General features: G+C 41.5%; 1 protein-coding gene across 1 annotated transcript in view; it reads right to left on the reverse strand.

Moving 5' to 3' along the window:
• LOC124995453 (NACHT, LRR and PYD domains-containing protein 12-like) overlaps positions 1-10,612 on the reverse strand; it is a 31,548-nt gene extending 20,936 nt beyond the window's left edge. The window contains exon 1 of the mRNA XM_047567833.1: positions 10,499-10,612. Within this exon, the coding sequence (XP_047423789.1) occupies positions 10,499-10,566 (68 nt within the window). The 5' untranslated portion in view covers positions 10,567-10,612. The remainder of the gene's footprint in view (positions 1-10,498) is intronic.
• Positions 10,613-13,529: the final 2,917 nt, after the last annotated feature.

The following is a 13,529-nucleotide window of genomic DNA, read 5'->3' on the forward strand; positions in this document are numbered from 1 at the left end:
CACCTCAGAGTCTCCAGTTTATAGTCTGGACTCTTCACAAGATCAAGAAGCTGCTTCACTCCTGAATCCTTCAGGTTGTTGTTACTCAGGTCCAGATGTTTCAGATGGGAGGGGTTGGACTTCAGAGCTGAGACCAGAGAATCGCAGCTGATCTCTGACAACCTGCAGCTCCACAACCTGAATAAAGAATAAAAGATGGAGATTAAATCATGAATAATTCAGCCAGATGTGTTCAGGTGTTAAATCTGCAGCTCAACATCACTGTGTCCTAACAGCCTTTAAGCTTCATTGACGTTAACAACTAACAGTGGACATTTTCTACAGTTTCTGCTACAAACACTTGTTTTGAACTAAAGGACATTTACAGATTCATGGAGGAAAGTTGTGGATGAAGATGAATTAGATTCAGTTGGTGATTAAACATATCAGATCTTCAACAGTAACAGACAGTGAACTGACCTCAGAGTCTCCAGTCTACAGTCTGGACTCTCCAGAAAACCACACAGCTGCTTCACTCCTGAATCCTTCAGGTTATTGTCACTCAGGTCCAGGTGTTTCAGATGGGAGGGGTTGGACTTCAGAGCTGGGACCAGAGAATCACAGCTGATGTCTGACAAACTACAGCTCCACAACCTTAATAAATAATAAAATATGTAGATTAAATCAATAATTCAATCAGATGTGTTCAGGGTTTAAATGTGCAGCTCAACATTACTTATTCACCAGATAAATTTATTACGTAAAATGGTTCTGAATCACTGCTTTAACAACTAACAGTGGATATTTTTTACAGTTTCTGCTACAAACTTGAACTAAATGACATTTACAGATTTATGGAGGAAAGTTGTGGATGAACATGAATTAGATTCAGTTGATGATTAATAGTACAAAAGTAACAGACAGTAAACTGACCTCAGAGTCTCCAGTCTACAGTCTGGACTCTCCAGAAAACCACACAGCTGCTTCACTTCTGAATCTTTCAGGTTGTTGTTACTCAGGTCCAGATGTTTCAGACGGGAGGGATTGGACTTCAGAGCTGAGACCAGAGAATCACAGCTGATCTCTGACAACCAGCAGTTCTCCAATCTGAGTAAATAAATAAAGATGTAGATTAAATCTCCTCAGACATGTCTGAGTGACTTTGTCCTTGTGTTATTGTGGATCTCCATCATGTCTTCTACAGACAGTAATATGTGACAGTGTGAGGTGTGTGAGCTCCTTCCAGCAGCTGTGGTTCAGAGAGAATGGACTGATACATGGATCACAGCAGGTTTGACTCCAAATGAAATGTGAGTGAATGATGATGAAACAGCAGGAAGCTCAGACACTAAACACACCTCAAACACCTGCATCTGAACACATGATCTCATCTGTGTGTGTTGAGCAGGAATGAAGCATCAACATTATACAGTTATTGAAATGAGCTTGTCTTCAGTTTGAGGAACAGTAATGTTCTGGATGAAGATGAATTAGATTCAGTTGGTGTTTAAACATATCAGATCTACAACAGTAACAGACAGTGAACTGACCTCAGAGTCTCCAGTCTACAGTCTGGACTCTCCAGAAAACCACACAGCTGCTTCACTCCTGAATCCTCCAGGTTGTTGTCACTCAGGTCCAGATGTTTCAGATGGGAGGGGTTGGACTTCAGAGCTGGTCCCAGAGAATCACAGCTGATCTCTGACAAACTGCAGTTCTTTAGTCTGAATAAAGAATGAAAGATGTAGTAATCAGTGTCAGGACTGATGCAAGTTTTCTGTGAATGCTTTCAGGTCTAAGTGTTAATAATGTTTTTTCTTGCTTTCTAATCTATGTCTGTCATTTATCTGCTGTATCTTCTAACCAAGCTTCCATCTGATGACTATACTGCAACAGTAATATTGAGGCTACATGTGCTTTCTGCTGGGTTGAGAATTGGGCAACGGTTACTGGTAAGCTGCTGTTTGGAGAGACATACTCAAGTAGAAGATTGTTGGAGTCCATAGTGTTTGTACCAAACAGTTATGTTTCTATGTCAGATTTAGCTGTAAACAGACGTGTTGAACTTGTATTTCTTGGCTAATGCTACCTGTTCATTGTTTGCTAGCATGTTTTATGCATACTTTACTGAGTGTGTTTCACTAAATGTATCTTTAACCATCTTTAACTATCTGACTATAACCACTAAGATAAATGAGAGCAGAAATCCATGTATCACATACTGTTTATTTGATTGAGTGCTTCATTTCCTCTTTAAGCTTCACTGACTTTAACAACCAACAGTGGACATTTTCTACAGTTTCTGCTTCAAACACTCGTCTTGAACTAAAGGACATTTACAGATTAATGGAGGAAAGTTGTGGATGAAGATGAATTAGATTCAGTTGGTGATTAAACATATCAGATCTACAACAGTAACAGACAGTGAACTCACTCCAGAGTCTCCAGTCTACAGTCTGGACTCTCCAGAAAACCACACAGCTGCTTCATTCCTGAATCCTTCAGCTTGTTGTTACTCAGGTCCAGATGTTTCAGATGGGAGGGGTTGGACTTCAGAGCTGAGACCAGAGAATCACAACTGATCTCTGACATCTTGCAGCTCTGCAATCTAAATAAATAATGAAAGAGTTTAGAAAGCTCCTCCTTGAAATCATGTGTTCAGAGTTGAAGAAGGTTCAGAATGAACACGTTTAAGATGTTTTGTTCCTTCACAGTGAAATCTTATAGATTCATGAAGATCCTCAGTGTGGATCAGTAGAATATCAGCCTGATGTCACCACAACTTTACCATCATATTCATGTCAGAACACAAATAAAACATGGAGTCTGACCTCAGAGTCTCCAGTTTATAGTCTGGACTCTCCACAAGATCAAGAAGCTGCTTCACATCTGAATACTTCAGACTGTTTCCAGTCAGGTCCAGATGTTTCAGATGGGAGGGGTTGGACTTCAGAGCTGAGACCAGAGGATCACAGCTGATCTCTGAAACACTGGAGTCCTCCAGTCTGGATAAAGAATAAAAGATGTGATTTTATAAAGTTCCTGCTTGAAGTCACTCAGAGTTCCATCATGTGTTCAGAGGTAAAGGTTCAGAATGAACAAGTTCATATAATGTAAACTTCAAACATCTGAAGCCAACAGGAAGCAGCTTTAAACAGTCAAACAGAACAAGTGCAGAACTCTCATTGATATTATTCACAATATAGAGACATAGTGACTTCAGCTCTCAACTCTGACAGCTCCACCAGAGGCTCCATCTCTACAAACTCATGTTGTGCAGATACATTTATTTCTGATTCCACTGAAGATTCTCAAGTTTCCAAAGAAAACAAACACATCAGGATGAATTCAAACAAAGTCTCATTTTCTGGAGCATTGATGGTGTTTGCTTTGAATATGTCACTATAATCATCACTAGACTCCACAGGCAGATATTGAACATTTATTAGTTCCAGTCTGATGTGGTGGAAATGATTTTAGTTCTGTTCTCAATGTCTGACAAACTTTAAGGTGGAAATAAAGAGTTTCAGAGTCAATCATCCAGGGGAGAATTTTTCTTCTTCTATGAAGCTTTGAAATGTGGAATTCAACATGGCTCTGCCACAGTCAACAGACTAAACCACAGAAGAAGAAATCAGACTTTACCATAAAGATCCTCAGTGTGGATCAGTAGAATATCAGCCTGATGTCACCACAACTTTACCATCATATTCATCTCAGCACACAAATAAAACATGGAGTCTGACCTCAGAGTCTCCAGTTGATAGTCTGGACTCTCCACAAGATCAAGAATCTGTTTCACATCAGAATCCTTCAGGAAGTTTTCTCTAAGGTCCAGATATTTCAGATGGGAGGGGTTGGACTTCAGAGCTGAGACCAGAGAATCACAGCTGATCTCTGACAACCAGCAGCTCCTCAAACTGAACAAAGAATAAAAGAATAACGTTGATAAATTCATGAATAATACAGTCAGATGTGTTCAGGGTTTAAATGTGCAGCTCAACATTACTGTGTCCTAACAGCCTTTAAGCTTCATTGACGTTAACAACTAACAGTGGACACTTTTTACAGTTTCTGCAACAAACACTCGTCTTGAACTAAAGGACATATACAGATTTATGGAGGAAAGTTGTGGATGAAGATGAATTAGTACACCTAACAGTAACAGACAGTGAACTGACCTCAGAGTCTCCAGTCTACAGTCTGGACTCTCCAGAAAACCACACAGCTGCTTCACTCCTGAATCCTTCAGGCTGTTGTTACTCAGGTCCAGATGTTTCAGATGGGAGGGGTTGGACTTCAGAGCTGAGACCAGAGAATCACAACTGATCTCTGACAAACTGCAGCTCTTCAAACTGAATGAAGAATAAAAGTGAGCTCCAATTAAATGTATGATGTGTTTTGTCCTGACTCAGAGCAGCAGCCTTCTATCAGTCTGACTCAACAACATCAGTAACAGTCTGTGACTGTGTATTTAGTTTTTATCATCAGCAGAGAAGTGAATGGACTGTTGCACTAAAGCAGCACATTTACCAGGACTTGTTTTACGACAGGAGGCCACTTATACTTTGGGGAGTTTCAGTAATGTGTGAAATGTTCTGAGTAAAAGTTGATGATGGACAATTGTGAAAAATTAGAAGACTTGTTGTGAGTCAATGTTCTTCAGCTGTTCAGAAAAACAGAACATTTGAGAAAAAGTAGAATCTTTTTCTGATTAGAAAGACTGAACATTTAGCAACTGAAGAACATTTGACACATCAGTCAATGATCTGAAGTGAATAAATAAAGAAAACCTCCAACAGCTCCAGTCAGTGAACTGACCTCAGAGTCTCCAGTCTACAGTTTGGACTCTCCAGTCCAGTAGACAGACGCTTCACTGCTGACTCCTTCAGGGTATTATCACTCATGTCCAGCTCTGTCAGATAGGAAGGGTTGGACTTCAGAGCTGAGACCACAACTTCATAGTGAGTCTCTAAGAGTCCACGTCCAGTTAATCTGTGATTAGAAAATATATGTCATATGTCATATGTCATGAAATCAGATAATATCCATTCTAGATCCAGACTGAATGAGTATGAAACAGAGTGAGGAGATCATCTGATGAACATCTGATTGATTGTGTCAATGATCAGGACTCACTGAGCCTTTCTGCAGTTCCTCACAGCTGGGATCAGTCTCTGTCGTCCCTCCTTTGATGCGTTGTACTGACTCAGGTCCAACTCATCCAGAACCTCCTCTGACATCTGCAGCATGTAGGCCAGAGCTGAGCAGTGAATCATGGAGAGTTCTTTCTCTGATCTGTTCTTTGACTTCAGAAACTCTTGGATCTCCTGATGAACTGAGAGGTCGTTCATCTCCATCAGACAGTGGAAGATGTTGATGCTTCTGTCAGGAGACATTGTTAAAGTCCTCATCTCCTTCAGCCTGTTGATGGCTCTCTGGATGATTTCTGGACTGTTGTCTGTCTGACCCAGCAGAACTCCTAAGAGTCTGTGATTGGACTCCAGAGAGAGGCCATGAAGGAAGCGAACAAACAGGTCCAGATGACCATTTTTACTCTCCAGAGATTTATACATCGCTCCATACAAGAAGTCATCCAGAGACTTAGTGGAGTCTTGGTGGCCTTTCCTCAGGAAGTCCTTCAGAATCTCTGTCTTCTTGTTGGTGTAACAGTGGAACATGTAGACTGCAGCCAGAAATTCCTGAATGCTCAGATGAACAAAGCAGTAGACTGATTTCTGGAAGATCACGCTCTCTCTTTTCAAGATCTCTGTACAAACTCCTGAGTACACTGTGGCCTCTGTCACATCCAGACCACAGCGCTCCAGGTCTTCTTGGTAAAACATGATGTTTCCTTCCTCCAGATGTTCAAACGCCAGCCTCCCCAGCTTCAGAAGAACTTCCCTGTCAGTCTCCATCAGCTCCTGTGGACTCGTCTCATGTCCCTCATGGTACTTGTTCTTCTTCCTCTTTGTCTGAACCGTCACAAAGTGTGAGTACATGTCAGTCAGGGTCTTGGGCAGCTCTCCTCTCTGCTCTGTAGTCAACATGTGCTCCAGAACTGTAGCAGTGATCCAACAGAAGACTGGGACTGCACACAGGATGTGGAGGCTCCTGGAGGTCTTGATGTGGGAGATGATTCTGCTGGACAGCGCTTCATCACTGAACCTCCTCCTGAAGTACTCCTCCTTCTGGGCGTCAGTGAAGCCTCGTACTTCTGTTACCCTGTCAACACATGTAGGAGGGATCTGATTGGCTGCTGCAGGTCTGGAAGTGATCCAGACCAGAGCCAAGGGAAGCAGGTTCCCCTTGATGAGGTTTGTCAGCAGCACGTTGACTGATGCCTTCTGTGTGACAACAGACACAACCTCACTGTTGTTGAAGTCCAGTGAAAGTCTGCTTTCATCCAGGCCATCAAAGATGAACAAAAGTTTCCAGACAGCCAGCTGCTCTGCTGTGACCTTCTGTAATGTTGGATGGAAAACATGGAGCAGCCTGAGAAGACTGTACTGCTCATCTTTGATCAAGTTCAGCTCCCTGAACGAAAGCACAATCACCACACTGACATCTTGGTTTTCCAAACCCTCTGCCCAGTCCAGAGTGAACTTCTGCACTGAGAAGGTTTTCCCAACGCCAGCGACGCCGTAGGTCAGAACCAGTCTGATGTGTTTCTGTTGTTCAGGTAAGGCTTTAAAGATGTCGTGGAACCTGATTGGAGTGTCATGTAGGGCCTTCATCTTGGAAGCTGTCTCAAGCTGCTTCACCTCATGTTGGGTATTAACCTCTTCACTCTGTCTCTCTGTGATATAGAGCTCAGTGTAGATCCTGTTGAGGAGGGTTCCTCTTCCTCTTACATCAGTTCCTTCAGTCACATGTTCACATCTCCTCTTCAGGCTGATCTTATGTTCATCTAAAACCTCCTGCAGACCAACATCAGCTGGAAAGAAGAACAGATGTGAGACAGAAAGAAACAGTCATTCCTGTTTGAAGCCACAAACAACAGAAAACTCATTTTAAGAGTTAGAATGTTTTAGAAGCATTAGAAATGCTTGTTGTTGTATCAGCCTCTGAGGGGTCGTGTCAGTGTTGACAGCAGCTTTTCTGCAACTCTTCATGTAACAGATCAGTGTGGTTGTTTCTTCCTCTCTGTAATATTTAAGAATATTTAAGTTTTGTTTTTGTTCAGTCTGTGTCTCATGATTTCCTGTTTTATTTTGAAAAGTAACTCTCCTCTCGTTTCAGGTCACTTGCCCTTCCCTGGCCTTGTGTGTCTCCAGTGTGTTGTGCCTGATTGCTAATTGTTTCCACCTGTTCCCCATTTGTATATATATATTGTCTGTGCCTTCGCTTGTCCTGTGCAACAGTGTTTTGTCTGTTCTGATAGGCAGTTACCCCAGCCTTTCATGCCCACGGTTTACTACAGCCTCAAGCTAAGGTAACTCGCCTGTTTATTTTCTTTGCACGTTGTCTTAGGAGATTTTGGGTTTCCCTTCGTTGAAGTGGATTTTCTTTGTAGAACTATCACTGTGAATTTTTGGATATTTTGGAATTTTTAGGTTTAGGGGAGGGGTTAGGTTTAGCACAAATGTACAGTCTTACTTGTTCTGGCTCTTTTTCCACACTGGGGACAGGAGGAGTGTCCTGATGAATTAGACTGGTCCCAGTGTGAGGTGATGCACTGTCTGCAGAACCAGTGTCCACAGGCGGTAGAGACTGGATCCTTCAGGACGTCCTGACACAAAGCACAACAGGACAGCTGCTCCTCTACAGAAACATGACTCCTCTTCCTTTCTCTGTCAACACATTTCTTCATCATTAAAATCATTTGCACATTGTTTATGAAAAATATCAACATTTGACATCACTGTCCAGAAGCTCAGGTGCACACAGAGAAGGGGAAGAGTTTGAATTGACTCTCCTGCTTTCAACAACACCAACAAACTGCTTTTTCTGTCTGTCTGATTAAACACTGAGTGATCTACCTGCTGTTTGCTGTTAATACAAACTCAACACTCCCTGCAGAGACTTCACAGTAAAAGCCTTCCTTTAAAGAGAGCTGATTCTGTCCTTCACTGTTTTAGCTTGAGTTAGTTCAGAACTGAGCTTAGAAGCTAAAAAGTAAAAACAAGGTTATAACATTTAAAGAAATAACCCTTGTATGGTATTCGGGTCAAATTGACCCGTTTCAGATTTTTACAAGAAGAAAAATGGTACAAGTATACATTTTTTCTACCTGAAACTCAATGGTCTTAGCTTATTTTCTGTGACAAACATGTACAAAGAAACAAAAACAAAATAGCACACATGCTACTATACCCCACACATTTACATCCTTCATATGGTCTTCAGGTCATTTGACCCGCATACACAGACAAACAGCAAACAGAGCAATTTTTAGAGCCACAATGTCTCTGAGGAGCTTCCATGTATTCAAATTTGACAACTGGGAATCAAGACCCGTTAGATGGTGGGGGGACAAGTTGGCAGCAATCCGCACGGTGTGGGACCAGTGGGTGAACCGGCTTCCCTGTCTTCATAACCCTGTGCCCAATGTAACTGGACGAACAGCTTGTGGGGTTTAGAGGCCACTGCCCTTTCAGGCAGTATATGCCCTCAAAACCAGCAAGGTATGGCATCAATATCTGGGCTGCCTGTGATGCTGTTTCATCTAATGCATGGAACATGCAAATTTATACAGGGAAGCCAGTAGGAGGAGCTGCTGAAAGAAACCAGGGGACACGAGTGGTGCTAGATATGTCACAAGGCCTCAGTGACCACAACATTACCTGTGACAATTTGTTTCCATCGTACAGCCTAGGACGGGAGCTTCTCAAAAGCTGACAATGGTTGGAACAGTCCAGACAAATAGGACGGAGCTTCCACCTGAGGCTGTGAAGAAAAGGCCAGTCTATTCCTCCAACTTCATGTTCACAGCCAACACTGCCCTGGTATCTTACATACCAAAAAAAGGAAAAAATGTGGTGCTCATGAGCACTCTACACAGGGATGGAGCGATAAGTAGTAGAGTGGACCGTAAGCCAGAGGTCATACTTGACTGCAATGCTTACCTTATGACAAAAAGAAGTAGTCACGCTTCCATTGTTAATTGTGTTCTAGTAGAGACTGATTGCAATCATTAAACATGTATGTTATCTCAGTTTTTTGAAATTGAGATAAAGACAATATATATGTTAATGGTTTATGAGGTAAAATTTGATATTAGAATTGTTTTTAACACACGAAACATGTCCTGGGTCAATTTGACCCAAGGGATACCAGAGGGTCTTAAAAGTGAAGACCATAGGGTTAATAAACAAATACGATACAAAAATGACAGAAGTATGAGTGACAAGTATTCAACAGGTGCAACAGTCAACTGCAGTTTTTTGCAGCTTTTGTTTAAAAGAAGTGAACGATGTTAGGACAGTGAGTTCAAGGTTGTTTTGTAAAGTGTTCCAGTCACGTGCTGAAGCAAATGGAAGGAGCTGCATCCAAAGACAGTGTAGGTTTTGGAGACAATGAGTTTGAAAAGTTTATTGAACTTTAAATTTTTATTTAGTTTATTGAAGGAGTAAGAGTAGGAGAGGTGCAGAAGGGAGGAGAGGTAAAGAGGTGTTTTACCAAGTATGGCTTTATAAAGAAGCCAGTGAGAGAATCGTGTGGAGGGATGTCCAGTCTACCAGGTTACACAGGTCACAGTGGTGAGTTGTGAATGATGGAAGATAAAATGATAGAGAGTGTCAAGTTTGCTGAGGGTGGATTGAGATGCCATCCTGTAGATGGTGTTACCATAGTCAAATATAGGCAGGATGGTAATTTTAACCAGCATGTATTTGACTGAAAAAGTAAAAGAGGCCTTATTCCAGTATGGGAAGCTCAGACGAGCTTTGACTTTTGACTGCAAGTGCTTAATGTCAGTGGTGCAAGAGAGGGACAAGTCCAACCAGAGTCATCAGCACAGAATATTTTAGGGGCAAAGGCAAAGGTATGTTTTATTCTCAGCAGCTTCTGAATGTCCGAGTACAGTCAACCAACCACAGCCTCTGCCACTACTGCAATTCTCCAACAAGACCAACCACTCCAACCCAGCTGTGGTTGACCTAAGACCTTTTGCTTAGCATTTTTTTCTTCACACTTGTTTCTTTAACATCATTTATGTTTACGTGTCGGTTCCATGAAGCTGAATATGGATATGTTTTGGTACGACTATTGATCAGACAAAGATCACATTCCAACTATACTGGCTAGTTGCACAACACTGTCTATAGGAGGGTGCCTACTGCAGTTCAATCCATCCACTAGTAGCCCAGCTGTAAATCTTTACACACTTCAACATTAGGACAAATATATCTGAATATTGATGAGTGGGCATTCTGAAATTGAGGTTCTCAGGTGTTTTGCTACAGAAATACCATTAGTACTTTCTGGTTGTCAAACACACTTTCAGCAGAACATTTCTGCTTCATCCTAAAATCATCATCTTCCATCAGGTCAGTTTACAGTAGAAACAGTCTCTTACTTTGTGTCTGAGGGTCCAGGTTCTTCACTGAAGACTGGAGGTCTTTCTTTGGACTTGTCACTCTTCATGGACAGACAGCTGGATACTGTAGACTCTGCTCTCTGTCTGTGGTACTGACCTCTGCAGAAACAAGTATGTAATAATATGACACATTACGATACGATAAGATTTAATGACATAACATGAGAACTGTCATTTTTAACTTTGATGTTTTTCAGGAGGCTGAGAAATTTACAACATTATAAACATAGTCTTGCATCTTTGGAGGCTCAAATGTGATTGGACAGTTGTGTGTAACATAAATATTCCTGAACATCTATAGAAGACAACAGTGAGGGAGGATCTGAGGATCTGAAGTCTGAAGAAGAACTGGAACAACTCCTGATCTGAAGAATACAACATCATCTGTAGAACACAGTGAGATCATGAGCAGGAATGAGTTCCAATGGCTCAGAGTCAAAGAAGATTTTAGGGGCAAAGGTAGAATCATCCTTTCCGGTCAAAAAGAATACATCGGTCTTCTTGTTGTTGAAGAGAAGAGGAAGGCTATGAAAATACTGCTCAATAGAGGGGAGGTGAGTTGTAGCGTGGTTGCCGCAGAGTGGAGAAAAGGGCCCTCTGTTAATAAAATGATATCATCAGCGTATAAGTGGATCTTGGAACTGCCAGCATTCTTGGCTTAATATAGATGGAGAACAGCGATAGGCCCAGGATGAAGCCTCAAGGCACCACTTTAGTGATGGTGAGAGGGTCAGACAAGATGTTTTCAGTCTTTACTTGCTGAACTTGGTTTATAAGATAGCTGGTGAACCAGCTGCAAGAGTGTGATAATTAAAGGGTTTGGAAAAACCTTTCAAATGTCGCTAAAACACTTTTATGCTCTCACCTTTCAATGGAAACACGTACAAAGTATTATACAAAGTATTGCTGGCAACTCCAGGGGACTGAGCCATAGTGAGAAGACAGATGACAGACAATGTAAGCCAAGAGGCCATGGGAGACACTGAAGGAAAAGTGTCCACCTGTAGAGCAGGCACCACAGCTGTCCAAAGCAATCAGGATCCTGACTGTTGTTGTGGGCCCTCAATCAGAACAATCAGAGGAAAGGAAGATCCAGCCAGGGCTAGCCTGGTAGCTGGCTTTTGACTGGGTAACTTGCTAGCCTAGCTTGTTAGTATCACCAGTATGCATCTGAGACACGGTGAAGCCACCAGCAAATGTTTTTATTCATGATTAAAGAAGCATGGGTTTCAAAGTTTAATGGTTTATTCTCAGCAGCTTCTGAATGGCCGAGTACAGTCAACAGACCACAGCCTCTGCCACTACTGCAATTCTCCAACAAGACCAACCACTCCAACCCAGCTGAAGTTGACCTAAGACTTTTTGCTTAGCTGTTTTTTCTTCACACTTGTTCCTTTAACATCATTTATGTTTACATGTCGGTTCCATGAAGCTGAATATGGATATGTTTTGGTACGACTATTGATCAGACAAAGATCACATTCCAACTATACTGGCTAGTTGCACAACACTGTCTATAGGAGGATGCCTACTGCAGCTCAATCCATCCTCTAGTACCCAGCTGTAAATCTTTACACACTTCAACATTAGGACAAATATATCTGAATATTGATGAGTGGGCATTCTGAAATTGAGGTTCTCAGGTGTTTTGCTACAGAAATACCATTAGTACTTTCTGGTTGTCAAACACACTTTCAGCAGAACATTTCTGCTTCATCCTAAAATCATCATCTTCCATCAGGTCAGTTTACAGTAGGAACAGTCTCTTACTTTGTGTCTGAGGGTCCAGGTTCTTCACTGAAGACTGGAGGTCTTTCTTTGGACTGGTCACTCTTCATGGACAGACAGCTGGATACTGTAGACTCTGCTCTCCGTCTGTGGTACTGACCTCTGCAGAAACAAGTATGTAATAATATGACACATTACAATACGATAAGATTTAATGACATAACATGAGAACTGTCATTTTTGTTTTTCAGTAGGCTGAGAAAATTACAACATTATAAACATAGTCCTGCATCTTTGGAGGCTCAAATGTGATTGGACAGTTGTGTGTAACATAAATATTCCTGAACATCTATAGAAGACAACAATGAGGGAGGATCTGAGGATCTGAAGTCTGAATAAGACCTGGAACAACTTCTGATCTGAAGAATACAACATCATCTGTAGAACACAGTGAGATCATGAGCAGGAATGAGTTCCAATGGCTCAGAGTCACTTGTGTTTATCGATGATGTGACAGACGCACTGGATAAATTCTGAAGTAGAGAGATATTCAGACAAATGAAAAAGGATGATTGGATGGTGCTTCACAGCCCAGATGGACAATGAGCCAAGACATGGTGTGAAGAAACCCAGGAGTTTGTGAAGTAAAGAAGTGGAATATTCTGCAGGGGTTAAGTCAATTTTAACCTAATTTAAACGTATTTCACTTAAAAGACAAAACTGAAGGTAGAATCAACAAGTGAAGACAGCTGCAGTAAAGACCAGGCTCAGCAGATCAAAGGAAGAAACCTATTCTGTAATGATGTGCATGGACTCAGGCTTCAGTCACTGTCTGCAAAGGATTCTGGACACAGTGTTAAAATTAGCATTTTATTTATGATTAGGAGAATTTGTCCAATAACTTCAGTCTCTGAAAATAGGGGTTTGTGTATTAAAATGTTTTTAATTCCTACAGATTTACTCCAGGTTGGAAGTGAATACTCTGAAATTAAAACTGAGACTCTGCAGTCTTTAAGACCACCTTCAATTTATAGCTGTAGCTTGAATAAACTTTGGTGAACAGCTGGAATAACAAATGCATTTCAATTAAACTCAATCAACCACCGGGACAGAAAATATCCTGGAACTGACAGAAGTGATTAAAATGAGTCATGAACAAGTTAGTAGTAGTTCTCTTACTTTGTATCTGAGGGAAACTTGACTGTGTCCTCCTCTTCCGCCATCTTCTGACCTTCAGTCAGTCTGAGAGATAAACCAGAAACACTCAGTGAGTTTACATCAA

The sequence above is a fragment of the Mugil cephalus genome, chromosome 18, assembly GCF_022458985.1.
Source record: "Mugil cephalus isolate CIBA_MC_2020 chromosome 18, CIBA_Mcephalus_1.1, whole genome shotgun sequence".
Classification (NCBI taxonomy): Eukaryota; Metazoa; Chordata; class Actinopteri; order Mugiliformes; family Mugilidae; genus Mugil; species Mugil cephalus.